Source organism: Plectropomus leopardus, chromosome 14, assembly GCF_008729295.1.
Source record: "Plectropomus leopardus isolate mb chromosome 14, YSFRI_Pleo_2.0, whole genome shotgun sequence".
NCBI classification, from domain to species: Eukaryota; Metazoa; Chordata; class Actinopteri; order Perciformes; family Serranidae; genus Plectropomus; species Plectropomus leopardus.
Window position 1 is genome coordinate 14541483 of NC_056476.1, and position 20604 is coordinate 14562086.

Consider the following 20604-nt stretch of genomic DNA (forward strand, 5'->3'; position numbering starts at 1 on the left):
TTCAAGATTCAAGTTCCAAGTTTCTTTGAAACTAGTATCAAAGAACGCCTAAGAAGGTCATGTATAACTGTCAATACACACACACACACACACACACACACAAGTACAAGTACATAGTGCAAACTTGTAAAAGTAGGCTACAGTAGGTACAACAGTATTTCTGTACTGTTTCGTCTTATACTTTTTAAAATAAACGTCGTGGAACAGACATAGCATAACAAACAACCAAGAAATAACTCATACTTGTGCGAATAGACCTCCCCGCAAACTACAAAAAAAAAAGAAGACAAAAAGAAAACCTTGAAAGATTAGCCTACAAGTGTTGTGTGTTTTATCAGCTTTCATGTTGGTACATTTAGCTAAATTAAGCAATTTAACACCAAAGGGCGTGTGTCCCTGTCCCTCCTTTTGTCCTATTCTAACGACCATACATTATTTAACTCAAATTTTATTTGTTCCTGATTGCGCTACGTAGTTTAATCCTTAATGTAGGCTAACGGTTAACGTAATTAAGGTTCAACCCAAAACACCTGTAAAGCGGAGTAATACATGCATAAATCGACTAGGCCTTGCTCTCGAACAATAAAATTGCTTGGTCGGAACTAAATGTTGTATAAAGATAAATACTGCTTGAAATAATTAATAAGTATAAAAAAGTTCGACTTCATGCTTGTATATTTTAATTTATGGATAAAGAATTTGGTCAAAATGACAAAAATGTCATGTAGTGTCCTGTACTCACCACCGCGCACCTCCAACTCTGGGGGGCGCTCGTGGACTGGTTCTGACAAAGGAAGCTCGTGCGGCTCCCAGCCAATCAGATCACAGGAAAGAGAGACACAGGTTTCCGGCCTAATGAGAGAAAACACAACTCCAGTGTGAAAGACGAAGAGGAGAAGCTGCTTTTTACAGAGAATTTAACGGATCAGCTCTCCTAGATGCAGCCATAATTTACTGTAAGTTGCGATCTTGCAGCGATGAGTGCATTTTGCGAGGAGACGTGAAACACAGTGAAAAAATGGTGGTGCAAGTGTACCGTTGAGGGTCAACCAGGGGGCCGTTATTGGTGCTGCTAAAGCTAACTGACGGTCACTGTGTGAGTGTGTTTGACACCCGCAGCTACAGACTAAAGATGGACTGAAAGCTAATCACAAAAGCACTAAAGCTATGTTTCTGTCTTGACCACGCACTGTCTACAGTTACTTTAATCAAAGCAGCCTGTAACGGTACCGCTAGCATCGTTAGCTTAAGCTCGCTGTTGTAAATGTGAGGCGTTAGTCAGCAGGCTGTTAGCTCTGAAGATTGTTACCCTGCTGCTCCAAATGTTGATGAAGTCACGGTGATAAAGAAGCTCTAACTCCAGCAAGCGTTAGCTTGTCAAGCCCCTTTATACCCATGAAGTAATCATTTTATTATGCAATTGCCTGTCTTATGGGCAAAACAGTTGCAGTGCAAGGTTTGGATCTTTATAGTAATATGTGGTTATTTTAATGCTTTTTGTATTGTCTGGCTGGTGACCGGCTATGTTGTTTGCCTTGTCTACCCATTTCCTGTCCAGGCCTCTGTTACGTTAAAAAATTAAATAGAAATCAGATTTCCGCGAAAATGCTTTTTTTTAAAAAATGCTTTAATTTGAGAAAAGTACAACCGAGAAATATCAGTATAAACATTATATATTTTTACATATTTTCGTCCTAGATGTCTGCTTAAAAAGTCTTAAATTCAATTTAAGAAATTGAAGTTTGTAATTAAATGGCCTTAAATGTGAAATGGTGAGGTCCTAATTGCCTCAGACATCATCCAATGTCGTTTATCCATTATTTAATTTATTTTTGTCAAATGAGTCAAAATCTGTGTTAAAGTCCACATTTCTAATGTTACAAATCTTAACTCTGGACCTAATGTTGTTTTTCACTTACACATACATACTTTATACTAACCTGCGATTCTTGAATAAGAAAAGATGATTTATTCAAAAATTTGCCTTAAATTTGGTTGAAAGATATCTTGAAAAGCTGTCAAAAAGCATTAAATGCAAGTGTTCGCTTCCTGTAGACGCCTTGCCTAACCTGCCACCCAAACAGACCGTTACATTACTGAATACATAAAGGTTATATGTTGGAAATAGCTAGCAGTGCCAAAAGCTCTAATGTTACTCGAACAATCACTTAATTATCCAAGGGAACAATATATAATTTTTAATGATATGAAATAGAGAAACAGTTTTGAACATTTTATTTTATGTTGGTGGATAAAATAATGCAGTGTTCTCCTCCTGCCTGATGCTCTAACTATACACTGATTTATATTCCAAGAGCTGGCAGCAACATGGCATCTGTCCACTGAACTACTCCGTCTTCAGCCCAGCACCAAACATTGGTGTGCGATTTCCCAGCGAATGAGACTGACCCACAATCACCATGGAAACAGACACAGTGAGTTTGCTTCCTTGCCGTTAATAACACTGTTTTACTTAACACTGCCTTTCTCCCACATGATTGTGCAGGAATGCAAATGATTGACTAATCGCTGACATTAAAGTGTTATACGTTGTGTAGCGACTGTGTTTTTTTTTTTTAATATATGCTTTACAGGAAGTTATTCCTATCTGGCAGAATAAGCCTCATGGATCCACCCGCAGTGTTGTGAGAAGAATAGGATCCACTCTTCCACTCAGACCCCCACAAAGGGCATGTTTCCAGGTAAATATCAGATCCTGTAAGACAAGCTTGTAATCTTTTCTAACTGTCTTCTATTTTTGTGATAGAGATGATCATGTACAACATTAAATTGTATTTTTATGTACTAGGAATTACCGGGCCTGCCCCCTCTTCGGCCCATGGATGGCCCTATGGTTCCTACCTTGGCAGACATAGCATGGATTGTTGCAGATGAAGAAGAGACATATGCCAGAGTGCGGTGAGTATCCTGAAAGTAAAACCACAAAGGTTATGGAGTAACCAAGTCTCAAATGTATAACTGCATTATCTTAGACTCTCTGAGCTTCGTTCTTAATAGATGCACATGTGCAGGCTAAAGAAGTGCAGTACAATGTTATAACGGACTGTTTTTGTTGACACTGCTGCGTCAGGGAGGTGTTGATTCAGCGCTATGCTTATTTTTGCAGCCGTAGGCAGTGATATAAACTGAACAATATAAATTTAACAAAGACAGGATGTATTGTATTGCCTTTGGATTGGGCTGTAGCTGTAATAAACCACTAGTAAAGTATTCATCATCAGTGCTAATTTTCTAAGGAGTACGTCAAGGGAAAGACATCAGATGACATGCAGTGTATTTCAAAAACTGGACTCGGTTATTATCAAGATTACTGCTCAGTAACACTTTTCGCCCACTGTTCTCCTTTCAGGAGTGACACTCGTCCTCTGAAACATGAATGGCGGCCCACGCCTCTCCTGGTGCTCCACAGAAACTCATCTGTACCTAATTTCCGCCGCGAGGGCAAAAGGGTAGAGGGGCTTAGGAAGCCTGGGGTGACAGCGCTGAACCGTACAACCGCCCTACAGGACGAGCTCAGCAGACTCCGTGCACAGATCGCTAAAATTGTGGCAAGTGATTCTGGTGAGTAACCAAAGCAAATATGAAAGTGCAGACATTCTGAACTCTAGGAATTTGAATAGTGATAAAAACTCAGGGACATGAGAATTGCTAACACACTTAACTTGAAGCTCTCTTTATTGACACTTAAGATTATGATTCATAAAGCGTAGATTTAAAATTGCTTTATTGAGCAGATGTTTGCAGATGATTTGCCACTGAGTCACTGTCTTCATGTGACTGTGATACTTTCGATGCCAAGTCGGCTGCCCTGATTCTCCTAAAGCTCTTTGGTACTAAGATGTCTTGGCATCAGTTTGTAGGTCAGTAGCAAGAGATAATCTCCGCGGTTTAGTGGTGGCTGTGTGTCACTCGTTGAAAATGTCAACAGGAGTGTCACTGAGGAAAATGGATTTTACATGTTTATATTCCCACTGATTTCAAATATAGTTTCTGATATTGTATAAAAGAGCCACATAAAGAACTTCAGTTAACAGATTAAACAGTACTGTTAACTGAGCCTGCTTCTTCAGTTCTGTAGACTTTGCGCTGTAAGATCCTTTGTGAACAGGGGGAGGACCTCAGGTTTTGCAGTGTAACCTTTATACTCACTGATAGTGTCATGTGCTTTCAATACAATGATACAGGTGAGCTGTGAGGTGGGCAGTGTTATCTTTGAAGCATTTGGGCATCAGCTGAAGTGTACAGCAATAAAGAAATCACTTACTGGAGCGCCCAGAAGTTCATCTGGAAGAGCAGGCGCCCCATGTACAAAGGCAATGTCCTTTCCACAGTGGCCGCAAGTTCAATTCCACCCTCGCCCCTTCTGCTGCATGTCATCATCATCCTCTCTCTCTCGCTCTCTCCTTTCATGCCATCTGTCCTATGAGATAAAGGGAACCCCCCCCCCCAAAAATAATCTAAAAAAGACAAGAAAGAAAGAAATCATTTACTGCCAAATTGAGTTGAATACTGAAGTTGATACTTTTAAGCGGCCTGACCAAATAACGTTGGCGCAACAGATTACTAATTCATGTTCATCCGTCTGTACCAAAATTTGGTACCTGAGAGCACATCTGGGTGAGAACGGCTAGAGCTCCAAGGCCGGTAATGGAGTTCTGCAAAGCTGTCAGGTTCAACTTCAGGCAGGAGGCCGAAGTGCTCTGAAGCTGGGAAGCGTGCCATGGAGCCCCCGGGGCGCTCCGTCAGCTTTCCAGCGAGCCAAAACTGTCGCTGCAGGGCCCATCTGCCATAATAGTTTTGGCATCTGGTCTGTTTTCGTTTCTAAATTATTTTAGCTTTAGCCTATTATCATGGTTAGATGAGCAGAGACGCACACACACACAGAAAAACGAGCAGACGGATAGACAGGGACATAAGATTAACTCTGTGTGATTAGAAGAGCAACAGAGCATTAAAAGAGCAGAGGACCAGAATTCCATATAAGTTTACTATGCCAACCCTGCAGCCTGTTCAAAATGTAAACCTTATTACACAACCACAGACTAATTTCTCCTCCCCTACTCCTCTTCTTTTTCTCAGGCTCCAACCCTCTGACCCCTGACCTGCTCTCACCTGACGACACAAGTATGAGCTTCTCCATGGCGCCTTTCGAGGCAGCGCCCTACCAGCCGGCTGCCACAGCTGCCGCGTCCTTTGTCATCAGTGATGTCACGGAGGAGGAGGAAGAAGAGGAGGAGGAGGAAGAAGAAGAGGAAGATGTGGTCTCTGTGGTGTCGGAGCTTGTTCCTGACCCACTGCCGCCTGTTTCCATGACGGCATCAGCGACCTTTGACCTGGACAGACCCAGCATGGACTTCCGGGAGGCGGAGGAGGATACAGTGTCGCTCTCAAAGTCCACTAGCTTTGCTGATGTTATGGACATCCTGAAGGACATGAACCGCATGAAGATGAGCAAAGACAGGTGAGAATTGTCAGCGGGCTGAACACAACAGAGCTCACTATGGATTTGCTTATTTGTTAAGTTTTTGTATTTGCTGAACAGTCATAAGAGTGGTGTCGACCTCATTTTAAGCCCTGTTCACACAGGACTAGTATTACCAGGGGACCGCGTGATGTAGAAGTTATCCCCCAGGTCTGTGTTTCGTGCAGAGCATTCTCACGGGATAAGCAAAGTCTGTGTTTTGCTTAAATTTTCTGACATTATACCCCAGATATGATGCACACAGAAAATCTATGCAGCACTACCAGAAGTGATGTACAATGTTAAACTTATTTTTTCTTTTAAATGTGGCTTAAACTATCAGAACTGGTTCTTCCACACACTGTTGCATGTCATCCTTTTGAAATTTCACTCCTCTAATGGATTTGAGCTTGCTTTTTCTATGAACAAGTCTCCATGCTGTTGATGTGAGAAATAAGCCTCTTGCACCTAAAATGCTATCAAAACTTTCATTTGTAATTGCTAATGCAGCCTCTGTAATTTTCAACACTGCAAAAGAGGGAAAAAAAGAGACAGAACAAAAGGCACTGAGAAAGCAGAAAATATAAATATCACTCCAAGTCACAGAGATGGTTATTCACACGGACCATTATTATCACGCGACCTCTGTGTATGGTAGGTTACTTCACAAATTACAGCCATGGCAGATTCACATGGGATTAAGATCACTGGCAAATTCTGCAATTATTACAACCAGAGGTCCCGGGATGATACCAGTCCTGTGCTAATAGGACTCCTGGCAAGAAAGCAAACGAGTTTATTTCATAATATTCTGAACATCCCTTTAAAGCAAATTCCTTATTAATATGCTACAATTTCTATATGAAGTTAAAATAAAATGGCACTAGAGCTGCATTGATTAGTAAATGAATCAATTATTCAATCAACAAAATTAATCAGCTATTATTTTTATTATTAATGAATTGTTTGTCATTTTTCAAGCAGCTGCCAGAAATGTGACATTTACTTGCTCTCAGATGTTAGGATGTTTGGTTTTATTATACATTTAATTATTTTTTGGTTTGAAATGTCAGTTTATACAAAATAAGACATTTGACGACTTTCGAGTCTGATATTGTAACAGTCTTTTCTCAACTTCTCTTCAAATGTTTTGTAGACCAATCGATTAATCCAATGAGAAAATAATCTGCAGATGAAATGGTAATGAACAGAATGGTTATACATAGTGTACGTTCTCATACATAGTTTGTATTTTTCTGGTGGGTGTCACTGCAGGTACAACAGAGGCTGTACGTCCCTCAGAGAGGAGGACTCTGCCTCTCTGATTTCAGAAGCACTGAGGAAAAAGTTTGTCCTGAAAGAAGAAGATACTGCTGCCGTGAAACGGAAGTAGCCTGATCCCGTGTTTATCGTCAATACCCGATCCTGCTGCTCCATGTAAGTCAGGAGAAGATTGTTGGAGTAGTTTGTTTTTTTTAATATTTTGTATAATGAGCCCTTGAAAGAATTTGGTAGGTTTTCATTTGTATTCAGTTGAGGAATGTTTTAGTTCACTTTTGGGTTCTTAGTTGTTGTTTTTTTTTCTCTCCTTCATTATTTTTAGGCCTTTGCCTGTGGAATATTTACCCATGGATCCACAGCTTCTCTCCTCAGACCCAAGGCAATAGCTGTCTGCCAGAGCTAGAACAAAAAACACTTTGTCCCAGACATTCAGAACCAAATGTGAAGCTCACAGTGCCGGTGCAGTGTGAGGGGGAACAGCCAACTCTTGATAACAGTAATCAGTTTCAGCACTGCATTGCAAATCACATCCAGTTTTTTTCTCCCAGGCCAAAAAACCCCAAACCTTTTATCTTTAAATTTATTTTGAAGAAGGACTCAACAAACTGCTGTCGGTTAAACATGCTGTGTCCAGGCTGTTTGGATTTGAGGTGCATATTATTTTGATTATGTTATAGCACATTGTTTAGGGGCTACCATCCAAACAAGATAGAGTTTTTGGACTTAAATTGAGGAATGTCCCTTTAAAAAGCCTTTTCTTCATCCTGCTATAAAGAGTCCTCTGTTCTTTTTTTTTTCCACAGAGAGATGCAGATAAACATTTCTTTTTCAGTTGAAGTACGTAAGAAGTCCTCTAACATACTTGAAAATATTTTATGTACAAACAGCTCTAGTGTACTTGCAGAGACGTAATGTATCTTATCACAGAGTGTGTGTGGGAAATATAACTTCAGATCTTTGCTGTTAATACTTGCATTACAGCTCTGAGTTTGCAAATATGCACAGCATCAAGTAAAATATGTTGCTTGCTCCACTGCACCTCTTATGCCTGTCCTCTTGTTTGTGATTAACATATAGATTGATAGTCACTGAACCACAGGACACTGATTTTGAAACCTAAGAATATGCTGATGATATATTTTGAAGTGTATGGTGTAAGAAAAAACAAAGAAAGTGTGTGAGTGAAATATACACCCATCACTGTTTGCAACTGTTTCTAGTAAAGGCAACGACAGATACAAGCTTGTACAGGTCTGTTAAGACACACTTTTCTTCTGTGTAGATTGTTTCAAATATTCGCCCTTTATTGTGTTTTTTTTGTTTGTTTTTTTATGCACTTTTGGCAGACAACTGAACTATGTGTAAGGGTGCTTTTCCATCATGCAGAATTTTGACAAAGCAATGGGTAAACACTTGTGTGAGTCACGATCATAGAAATGCAATGAGAAGAGAACGGACATTGCCATTAAAATCTTGATCAGGATGATAAGAGTTACAACCATTTTTATGTGTACTGTTGCCATTGCAGTTACTGTAGCAGCTTAATTTCCATATAATCTTGTGTGCAATCAAATCAACTTGCAGCAAGTTCCAAGCTTACTTGAGTGAGGATTTGCAGTAACGTCCAAAAAGCAGTAATGTAACATTTTCAGATAATCTGTTTTAGGGTTTTTGGTTTCAAGGCTATGTGAAAATTGACAGTTATCACTCTACATTTGCTTATCTACAGTTCTGAAAAGCATGCAAACAGACTAAGAAACTCACCTGCCCATTCCTTTCCTCTTGATTGCCTGTCAGACTTTTGCACATACCCCCTTAAACAAACATTGTTTTAAGTTTTGATGATTATAAAGCTTTCTGTTTTCATGCCTTTAAGGGTCATTGTAACCGATAATGATAACTGTGTAATACCGTATACCCTGAAGCCCTAAAATTTTACTAGATGGTTATTATACATTGAAAATCCCACACAGTTGCAACCCTAATCTGTTACTTTAAATATATTACCATAACTGTTATTTTCCTGTTTCTTTAGTCGCCATTTATTTCGTGTTTGTTGAAACATGAATGTTCTATAGCTGCCACTGAAGAATGAGAAAAAGCCGCTGCTCAGTGGACAGCAGAGAGGCAGAGGCCTCGGGGGTAGACAGTGTGTAGATCAGCATGTTTTCACATCTAACTCAGTGAGTTAAGGGTTCATTTCAACCAAACCAGAGTTGGTGACTGTTGAAAAAGGGGACTAACTTGACTAATGACTAATAAGACTAACTAAAAGGTTTTAGGTGAGTTTTACTTTTTTTGTTGGGTTTGAAAAAAATGTATTTTATGATTAGTTTGAGTTCTGTGAACAAGTAAAACTTGGATTGGTTGTATCTTTGTATTTATTAAGGAAAATAGGAGCAACAATAAACCACAATCGAGTTCTCAGACTAGTATGTGCGACACCCTTTGTGGCCCAACTGATGTGTTGTCATCATAACAACTAACAACAATCATCATTTTCTTTGGTATAAGTCAACTGACTACGGCAAACAGTTAAATGACCGTTCAACTCTTATTGTATTTCTATGGTCACGATGAATATTCTTGCTGAAGCCTTACCACATTTCTATTTCCTGTTCCAAAGCCTGATTTTATTTCCATTATTAGTTAAAGTGCCATGGGTTTGTTTGACCCTTCCCTGAATGTGCCCTCCATCCTCATCTACATCGAGATTCCCATTTCTACGCCTCATTAATACCAGTTATGTGTGTGTTGTGATGCTGAATGTTTGTTTAAAAAAAAAACAACTCCCAAGATTAGCTGTTATGTCACTTTTTTTCCTCCACATACGTCACTCCTCTGTTTTTCATCTGTCACGTTTATGCCTACATTAATGGGAGTTCTTCAGTGTAGTTTTGCAGTGTGAAAAGTTACTGCTAAGTTTCCTGCCTGGATTGAAACAAGATTGTGCCCATGTGTGTGTTGCTGTATGCAGTGGAGTTAAAAGTATGTTATGTCTTGCTAAAACTGGCCCTCAACTTGTCTTTGGCAATCTTCTCAATAGTTAATTTCCTCATCGGAGTGATGAAGTATAGCTGAGAAAATATGCAAGTTTAAATATATTCATTGTGTGTGTGTACTTAAGATGTTTATCCTCACACAGCTGCCAACTGCATCACTATTCCTGATAAGAAATTGAGGGGAGAATTTTTTTTCACAGAATTTATTGATTTTGTTTCTCTTGTCAAATTTAAGGGTTTCTTACCGTTGTACCTCTGTGTAGGGTCAAGCCCACCACAACCTGTATGGTTTTTTTTTGTCATGTTTAGGACTTGTAAATAAAGATTGGCTGATGTTTTGAAACTGACTATGTTTTGTCTTTGGGAACAGTTAATTTGTATTTGCAGTGCCAAACATCACCACATGGGGGCAGTGCAGGTTGGATTTTTTTGCTTTTAACAGTAGTGGGTGCCTTAATTTCCAGTCTAAACCTTTGACTTTTATCACACAAATTTACAAGACACTACACAACTATACAGATAAATCTGATTTCACTAAGTAAACAAACATGGTGTGCACTGTATGGCCTACATTGTTTAGAGATCCAGAGAAAGTGGGATGGGAATATACAGGCTTTTATGTTCAATTTAATATCAACCTGTGTTGTAAGAGGTACTTGGTAAAAGTAAAAAGTGCAATACCACATTATTAAACTACTCATTTACACGCAAAGATCAGCATTTTTAAAGATTTTTCAGCAAAATAAACTTTTTAAGTATCAAAAGTAAAATGACTCTTGCAGAATGATGCTATTCACACCATAGATGTCAAACATACAACCAGCCTGCCAGATTCGGCCTACCAAAGGATCCAAACTGGCCCACTGGATGGTTCAGTACAGAACAATCTGTATCAGTCTTTTATGTTGAAACAATATCGGTGGAACTCTATTGCTAAGGCACTGCGAAAACTTTAGATTTGTGAATGGTTTGTAAAGCAGAGAATAACTTCACCTGCCCTCTCAATAGCTTCGACTTTAGTTTGGTGTGGTGATGCAAGCATGTCTATACAGGAATGGAAATGTATGGCGAAATTCGCAGGTAACCACATTTTCATACATCTCAGGCTTTTCATCATCTGTTTTGTAAACCGATGAACATTTACACAATGTACTTCTTTACACAAAAAACAGAAAACTTAGAGGTGTTGATATTTATAGGTTGTTATGTAATTGTTTTAATGGGCTGGTCCACTTGAGATCGAAATGACACTGCTGATTTAGACATATTTATATCATATATTGTATATATAAAGTTATATTATAATTAATGTGTATGCATCATTTGAATGTTGTCAAGATAGAGCTAATTTTGCTTAACTTATATACTGTTGGGTCGTTTGATCTATCATAATGTGTTTTTATTTATTTATTTTTTTTAAATGTCACAGGCTACAAGCGCAAGAGCACCCCCATCATATGTGAGGCCATGCTGCCGGACGGGCTGAACACATTTTATGCTCGCTTTGATCTCTTCAATAAGGACTCAGCTGTCAAGTCTACCCCACCACCAGAGGACCGGCCACTCTCAGTGACCACAGCAGATGTGAGAAAACTCCTGCAGAGAGTGAATATAAACAAGTCCGCTGGCCCTGACAACATTCTTGGATGTGTACTAAAAACCTGTGCTGATCAGCTTGTTAATGTTATAACTGACATTTTTAACATCTCACTCTTACAAGAGCCTCAAGACAGCCATCATCCTCCCTGTACCTGAAAAGTCTGCTGTGTCTAGTCTTAATCAGAATCAGAAACCGGTTTTATTGCCAAGTACATTTACATATACAAGGAATTTGACTTGGTGTTGGCTTTAATGACTACTGTCCTGTGGGTCTCACTCCCTTCCTGATGAAGTGCTTTGGGAAACTGATTTTCCAGCACATCAAGGACAACATCCCTGCCAGCCTGGAACCTTTGCCAGCATGCTTTCAGAACCAACAGATCCACAGAGGATGCCATATCTACTGCTTTTAACTCAGTCTTCACTCACCTGGAGCATAAGAACAGCTACATCAGGATGCTGTTTGTTGAATTCTGCTTAGCATTCAACACAATCTCCTATGGATGTGATTGGAAAACTTAACACTCTGGGCTTTAATACAACACTCTGCAACTGGATACTGGACTTCCTCACATGCAGACCCCAGAGAGTTTGGATTGGCAGTCTCACCTCCTCTACACTGGAGCCCACCAGGGCTGTGTGCTCAGCCCCCTTCTGTTCACACTGTAAACCCATGACTGCACTCCCAGACATCAGGAGAACTCTATCATGAAGTATGTGGACTACACCACCATCGTCAGCCGTAATACAAACAGCAATGACAATTCATACCAGGAGGAAATCAACAACCTTTCAGAGTGGTGCACAGAGAACCTACTGCTCAACATCAGTAAAACCAAGGAGCTGATTGTTGATTGTAGAAAGAAGGAGGCAAAGACACACAGCCCTGTCTACATCAGTGGAGCTGAGGTGGAGCAGGTGAACAGCTATAGGTTCCTTGGTATTATTATCACTGAAAACCTATCTTGGTCATCACACATCATCACCCGAGTTTAAAAAGCACAGAAAAGGCTCGACTTCCCACGGAAACTTAGGAAGGCAAAATACCAGAGCAGGATCCTGGTTAATTTCTACAGAGGAACAGTAAAAAGCATACTGACTGGAAACATCACAAACTGGTATGGTTTGTGCATGGCCCAGGACAGGAAGGCTCTACAGCGGGTGATTAAAACTGCCCAGAACATCACTTTTTCTCATCTACAGAGCATCAGTGACCTCGGTGAAGTGAGGTGTCTGAAGAGCCCAAAGGATACTGAAAGACAGCAGCCACCCCTGCCACAGTCTGTTCATCCTGCTGCCATCTGGAAAAAGATACAGAAGTATCTGCTGCCAAACCACCAGACTATGGAGCAGCATCTTTCCCCAAGCTGTGAGACTCCTCAATTCCTCCTTCGATGCCAAAAAGATGGAGCAGGATATAGGGTCAACTTTAATTCCATTTTTCTTAAACTACGTTTAAGAAAAATGACAATAAATCTACCTTGTACCTTATTTTTAAAAAGACTTTATGCATCAAATGAGCAGAATCTGTACATTTCCGTCGAAAACAGATGTGTGTTTTGAAAAGACGCATGGCATTTAACAGGCATAATCTGGCATAAATCTGGAACATTAACACCAGACACAGGAGGATACCTCGCACATCATATATAAACATGAACTGCACTGACCAAGCTGACCAAGTGATACTCGATGGCTTCCGAATGAGAGTGTGATAAATTTCAGTAGGCTGCAATCTGCAACCTCACTGTAGATGCCACATCGCTGATACGAACATCAAACATTTGTCCATTTAAGTCTAGCCATTTCATAAATGTTACTAGAACAGATTTGTGTGCCTGGTAAATGAAATCACATTACTTTTTCATCTGTAGGAAACCCGACACAGTTGTAACATGTAGTACCTCTTAACTTGATCGCACAGTGGGGGGTCTGCGCTCGTCTGCCTGCAATTTCGAGGATTATTGTCAACCCACATTCTTTCCTATTTCCTGTTCTTTCCCAAGATGATCTGGCCCCTCAGTGAGTCACAGTCTATTTTCTGTAAGAGTCCTTGGCCTACTTTGTCTCTCTCTACCTTCCACAATGGACTTGCTACCTATTTTAGATACAGGGAGATGTCTGTGGAGAGCTCAATTAGTAGGGCTCAGTGTCAAAATAAGGTTCAGTTAAACCTATAAATACAGGCCTTTAGTTCAAAGTGACATTGGCACATTTTTATCCCAACGAGACTTCTGCAAAGAATTTCAAAGCAGGTTACTACACATGAATGTTTTCTGGACGCTTCCTGGAGCTTTTGAAAGGCCCCTCAGAGCAAGGTGACAAGTATATCGTCTTCTGTGAAATTTTAGTAAAAGTTAAAGTTTAATGAAACTCTTTATAGTGAGGAAGCAGTGTACTGTGCATAGCTCGTGATTTGAGTCAGACTGAAGTCAAGATTTAAATGAGTTTGACAAAATCAAAACAGGCAAGTCCAGGTTCAAAGATAAATCAATCAATGAGCCACAGGAATATATGAAAGCCGATTTCCACCAGTGTGATGACAAAAAAAAAGATCCTGTAACTTATTATAATGAGAAACTTTCTCACAATAAGGACTTTGTGTGTCAAAATAATGACTTAATATTGTAAAGTAATGCAAAATAATGATAAACCCTCTCAAAATAATGGCAAGCTTTCTGAAAACTTTGGATCCCAAATAATGTGAAACATTCTCAAAATAATGACTAAAATAATGAGATTTCTCGAAAATGATGACTTTATTCTTCAAAATAAGGTCTTAGTATCTCCAAATAATGCCTTTGTATCCAAACATGATTACTTAGTATCTCAAAAATGAAAACCTTTCCCAAAGCTATGACTTAATATCTCAAAATAATGACTTTGTATCTTAAAATAATGATTTTGTATCTTATCAGGGTGTCTTTTTGTCATCACACCAGCAGAAATGGGTTTGTATAGATCACATAGATAACATATGAATTGATTTGGTTTGATATCAATGTTTAGGACTTAAAACACAAAGTGACTTGAGACATGTTGGTATTGACTTGAGAATGAGACTTAATTTCTGACTTGTAATACAATGACTTTGTCCCGCAGGGAGTTTGGCCAGCTCCACACCCACCACATGAGACAGTGGCTCTGGCCAAGTTCCCGCTTTTTGATAAGTGGCGCTGAAGCAGCAAACTCGCCAACAGGTAGAGTATCTGTCATATTGACTGGTCAGTGTGGCTCCTCCACCTCCCTGAGCCTCAGAGCTTTTTATCAATGTCTCCTTATGTTGCTGGAGGCTCTTCATAAGGAGACGTGCCACTGAAAACTGAAACTTTCCAACAATATCCTTGATGTATGGCGCCCACAGGCCGCCAGGTTTCAAACCCATTTGTTACTTTCAGGAACAATATGATCAAAAGAATTGCTTTTTGGTTTCCCTTCATGGTGGGAGAATTGTCTTGTGTCCTGAAGTTTTACTTTGGACAGAAACATTGTCAGGGTTTTTGGTTTTGATTAATCTGTCTGACAAATGTGTCGAGCACCTCTACAGCTGTGGGGGTGGTTGTGAGTTACAGCCGAGCTGAAGTGAAACCAGGGGAGCATGGATCACTCCAACATCCATCACTCTCATAGAGCAGGTGTTACAGAAAATATGTCACACTAGGTTTGGCACCCTCCTGAGAGTGACAGGAAATGCCTTCATTCAAGGTTTGCAATGCTGCATTCGCATAGTTTAAAGTGCAGAGAAATGGTTTTATCATCAAAGAGAAGCAATCGGACAAAGTGTTATCTCAGAAAAACAAATGTGTTTTTCCAAGATAACTTCTAGCTTTCCAGATATAAAAATTTAACTGAGTCACCAGTGAAATATTGTTATAGGCAGAATCTTCAATCTTCAGTGAAAAGCCTGATATTGGAAATACACTAAACACTTTTTTATTGTTAATGCTTTAACACCTGATTTTTAGTCATAAGTGACAATGAATAAATACTGATTCACACATTATACAAAAGGCTGTCTGGGACTGATTTTTTGTTGATGTATAGAATCAATTTAACACACCTTAAAGGTCCAGTGTGTAGGATTTAGGGGGGTATATTGGCAGAAATACAATATAATATCATAAATATATTTTCTTAAGTGAATAATCGACAGAAAATAGAATTGTTGTGTCCTCCCCACATAAGAAATACCAGCTTATAGCTACATACGGAGCGGGTTCTCATTTATGGAGATCGCCAGGTTACACCGCCATGTTTCTACAGGAGCTCAGAACAGACTCCAGCCACCATAGTTATCAGTCCCTCTGCATAGAGCAGCTTAAAAAAACACTGATGTGTTATGTGAAAGTGCTTTATATTGTGTTTTTAGCAGTTTTAATCATTGCTTCATCCCTAACATGGATTTATTTTGGCAGGAAAGTTATCGGTATTGTGTATCAAGACCGTGTTGATTAAATCTTGGAAACATGTTAACCCTTTCATTTTTTAACACTTAAACTGCTACCTCTATTGTTTTTTTAATCTCACATAGCAACCTTGCTGACCATATTTCAATGTTAAATCAACAAATGTTGCTATCTGAGAACAAGTACACTTAAGATAATGTGAAAGTAAAACTTTGATTTTTGCTCCCTCTTTTCATGAGTTGAAATAAAAGATCTGAGACTTTTTCCATGCAAACAACAGAATTATTTCTTTCAAACTCTGTTCGATAAATGTGTTAAAAATCACTTGAACCTTTGCCAAGTTAATCCATCATCTGCCAGGGAATATCAGTGACATATCAAGATGTCACAAGTTTTTAGGGAGTCTGCCATTGGCATGCTGACTGCAGGAATGTCCGAGGCGTCGACTGTGAACTAAACGTTCATTTCACAACCATAGGCCATCTCTAATGTTGTTTGCAAGGATTTTCCATGAACCATCCTCACAACCACAGATTATGTGTAACTACACCAGCTCAGGATGTCCATATCCTGTGTCTTCCCCTGTAAGATCATCTGAGACCAGCCACGGGGACAGTTAGTTATAACTGATTTGCTTAAGCAACCAAAGAATTTCTGCTCAAAACATTCAAACCATCTCAGGGAAGCTCATCTGCACGCTCATCGTCCTCATCTAACTGCAGTTTGTCGTCATGACCAACTCGAGTGGGCAACTGCTCACCCTCGATGGCGTTCTCTTCACAGATGAATCACATTTTATACTGTACTGAGCAGATGGCAGACGGTGGGTGAGCATGCATTTATACATGGCAATTTAAATGCACAGAGATACCATGACGAGATCCTGAGACAAGTCATTTATCTGCTGCTATGACCTCATGTTGCACCATGATAATGCACAGCTGCATATTGCAAGGAGCTGAAGTATATGTGTATATATGTATTTTTTCAAGCTAAAACTGCAAAATTTTAGAGTGGTCTTTTTTGTGATGAACTGTAGTCAATGAGCATGCAGATGAGCTTCCCTCAGATGGTTTCTGACAATTTGTGCAGAAGGTGGAAGGAGTGGGACGGTTAACCTGGGCTCCCAATGAGAAAGGGGCCCTTGAAAAGCCTGGAATAAAAACATTGGTTTTGTTTGCAGTTTTTAATTTCCAATCAATTAGTGCTATGAATTAAAATTGGCTGAATAAATCAGGTTAAAGACTGAACTTTGTATAAAACAACAGTAGAAGCTCTCTGAGGCCCTCTTCACCCCTTAGAAGCACAAAATGACTTAGTCCATCCCTGCACTATGATTTGTCATTAAATGCAGCTAGAGTTGAGTGAATGACTGCTTGTGCTGTTGGAGCACCAGCATACACTGGCAAGTCCTTTCCCAAAGAAAATATAGAAAAACTGACTTTGTAAAAAAAAAAAAACAAAATGTGCATGACAGAGATATGAATCAAGAGAGGGAGGGCAGGGGGCATAAAGAACACTTGTGCATAGGGTCAACCATTTGGTGCTACACTCTGGGTGAGGGCACTGAGCTGGTGTGATTACATGTGATGTGCACTTGTGAAGCTGGTTGAACCTACTGCCATATTCTTGGAAAAAACATTTAGAGAAGGCTTACGGTAGTGAAATGAATATTTAGCAGGCAACAGCTTTGGTGGACATTTTAAAGTGGCTGTTTATTGTCACCATCCCAAGACACACCCGTGTAGTAATCATGCTGGTTAATCAGCATCTTGATATGCTACACCTGTCAGGTGGACGGATTATCTGGGCAAAGCTGCAAGTGCTCATCAAAACCAAATCTAACAAATTTGTGAACAAAATTCAAGAGAGAAAAGCCTTTTTTGGGCACAGAAAAACTCTGATCTTTTATTTCAACTCATGAAAAATAGCACCAAAAAAAAAAAAATCTATATTTTTGTCCAGTGTAAATTTAATATGACAGTTTAGAAAATAGTTTCCTCAGTGTGGTCATGAAGCTGTAACTTTTTTATATAGAAATGACAGTTTTGAAGACTTAATGGCCTTTAACTACCAGAGGAAATACCAGAGGCACTGAGCTTCATGATGATCAAAACAGCTCCCAAACTTGTGTCCTGTCCTCCTCATTATCCATATCAGAGGATGTAAACCTGAGAGCGAAGAGAACCCAAATACTCTCAAATACTCCTCACTATCCTCTCTTTATAGGACAGTAAAAGACATTGTAATATACATATTAAACGTGATTCGTGTTTACAGCTGCAGCAGTATGTGAAGTGTTCACAGCTCCTGGTTTGACTCCTCACTAACATCATATGGGCAAATTTCAATTGTTCCAGAAATAGAAATAAAAATCCCTATAATGTGTAAAAACGTAACAGCTTTTTGTGTGTCCGTCTGCGTGTTGAGAGTCATCTAACATGTTGTATCGTAGCAACAGCTGAATGAAGCCGAGACTGAGTGGATGACAAGGGTCTGGGGGAACACAACATGCATCTGCTGCTCCCATCCGCCCACCCAGCCCTCCCCCAGCGTCACCCACGCATCCGCCCGCGTCATCAAGACACAAAACTAACACTTATGACTCACAACAGGAACAGCGCCACAAGAGCGGCTGCAGCTCCACTGAAATCACTCTGTTGATGCTATTTTTGGGCCTTTGTAGTGTTTCTGTCTTATTAGTGGGTTTGCCCTCTTAGCATGATTGCTTTGTGATGCAAAGTAAATTGCGTCCATAAGTGGAGCTGATGATGGCACTTATGTGCAGCATTGCACTACCTCTCACTGTAACACTGTGGTAAACCTGCTGCTGCTTTTATTAATGTTGTGCTGAGATCAACATGCTTCCTGTTGGGCAGATTAAAAGATCTGCAATTCTATCAAACATCAGACATAGAATGAACTCTTGAATTCTGTGCTAAATTCCTCTTGAACCACTTTCTGTAACTGTCCTGCTCTGTGTCCAGAGACTTTGTTTATGACCACTTGGCTTCATATCTTTTAGTTGTGTAGTTTATCTGACTTTGTTTGCATTCCTGTATGTTAGTGCATCTAGAAGATTTTGTTGGTTTAGATTTTCTATTATGGTCCTTGTTTATTCACTTATTCAGGTTTAATGTTTCCTGTTTTGTTTTGACGTACACACCTTATGTGCAGCCCTGGCCGAAGTAAACCAGGCTTTGAAGCCAATTTTTGTAGTAGCCAAACAGTGGAAATACAACTCCTGAGTCTGTCAAGCAATGCCATTGAGCACAAAAAGACTTTATTATCTGCAGCCTTTTCTAAATTGTCATATTAAATTTACACTGGACAAAAATATTGATTTTTTTTGTGCTATTTTTCATGAGTTGAAGTAAAAGTTCAGAGTTTTTCTGTGCCCAAAAAAAGGCTTTTCGCTCTTGAATTTTGCTCACAAATTTGTTAGAATTGGTTTTGATGAGCACTTGCAGCTTTACCCAGATAATAAATAATATCTGCAAATCAGTGGATACGTTTGATTTTATGTCACACCCAGCACATTGACTTGTTTTTCTGTCAGTACTTGATCCAATCAGTCTGATAACATTTGGACAATTTAAAAGAGTAGCATGATTGAATTACTTTATCCTGATTCAGGTCAATCGAGTGCTCGATTGTAGCCAGCTCGACTGTCGCTCTGCTCTATGGGCCACACAATGTGGAAGCAGTACTGATCATCTGAGTAATTTTATACGCTGCAGTTAGACTTTTATTGGCTTCATGCGCCTCTGAATAACTTCTTTGGAATGAACTGGGCCTAAACAGATCAACTATTTAGATCTCTTAACATACATTCTCCCACAAAGTCTGCCACGTTTCTGCAGTAGCCAAGAAGGAACAAACCAAACATTGGCTCTGGAGGGGGACTTTCCCTTTTTTATGTTAGCTGAAGGTCACTGCAGGTTCTACCACACACTTGTAAAGAGGGGTGGAGAGGCATTCAGTTAGTTGCAACCTTCAAAATCACTGCCAGATGCCACTAAACCCTACACACTGCTCCTTTAAAGAAATACAGTGGTTTTGGGAAATAAGCTTATTCACTTTCTTGAGAGTTTAATAAGAAGATTGATACAACTCTCACGTACGGAAAACAGCAAGTTGCAGTGAGCAACCGATTAGTCTGGCCAGGCAACTGGACATGAAAACAGCTGGCTACCTCTCTCCAAAGTAACAAAATCTAACCTAACAACTTCTCAAAACTGAGAAATTTTGAGATCAAATTTAAAGACAGTCTAATCTAAGGCAAGAAAGCAAGCAAGAATTTTTTTCCAAAATGTAAAAATATTCTTTGAGCCGTGTTCCCTAAAATGTGTAAGTAGAATAGGTAAATTGATAAGTGGAAAAAGGAGCAAACGTGAACAGCATTATGATGAGGGATTAGAGATGAGGCTTTTCAGATCTGTATTAGGGCAGCATAGCACCCAGATATCTAAGGTTTGTTCATATCCATCATTTTACTCCATTAATTGGAGCAAGTCATCATCTTGGCCTTGTTTCAGACTGCCAGTGCTTCATGGGTGACAACTGGCATTCATCAGCTACCTTAATAGAAAAATGTCTTTAGAAAATCTTCTTCTTATAAAATAAAGCCTTGAATAGTTTATTTAAAAGAAAATAGGGTAAATTATGGAAAGAAAAATGAACCTAGGTTCTACACTGTGTAGCCAAGGAGAGGGAGCACAGAAAATCAGAAAATATCCCTGTTTTCCTCCCCCCTGCTCTCTCTCTTCCTTCAGCTCAGGGTCACGTTTTGGTAAGAAATTGATAAGAGCCTGTTTGTGAGTCCCAGATGGTA

The 20604-nt window shown here is 39.6% G+C and overlaps 1 protein-coding gene across 3 annotated transcripts; it reads left to right on the top strand.

The window, feature by feature from the left end:
* Window positions 1-840: 840 nt before the first annotated feature.
* Window positions 841-10108, top strand: mtfr1l (mitochondrial fission regulator 1-like). Of its 3 annotated transcripts, XM_042501030.1 has the most exons (8): window positions 841-956; window positions 2316-2435; window positions 2595-2702; window positions 2810-2919; window positions 3371-3582; window positions 5101-5482; window positions 6758-6919; window positions 7086-10108. In XM_042501030.1, exons 2-7 carry the CDS (start codon window positions 2421-2423, stop codon window positions 6873-6875), a joined length of 945 nt encoding a protein of 314 aa, XP_042356964.1. In that variant the 5' UTR covers window positions 841-956; window positions 2316-2420; the 3' UTR covers window positions 6876-6919; window positions 7086-10108. The 3 variants fall into 3 exon arrangements, with proteins under 3 accessions (XP_042356964.1, XP_042356963.1, XP_042356965.1); XM_042501029.1 differs by having other exon boundaries at window positions 6758-10108; XM_042501031.1 differs by having other exon boundaries at window positions 2616-2702; window positions 6758-10108.
* The last annotated feature ends 10496 nt before the right edge of the window (window positions 10109-20604 follow it).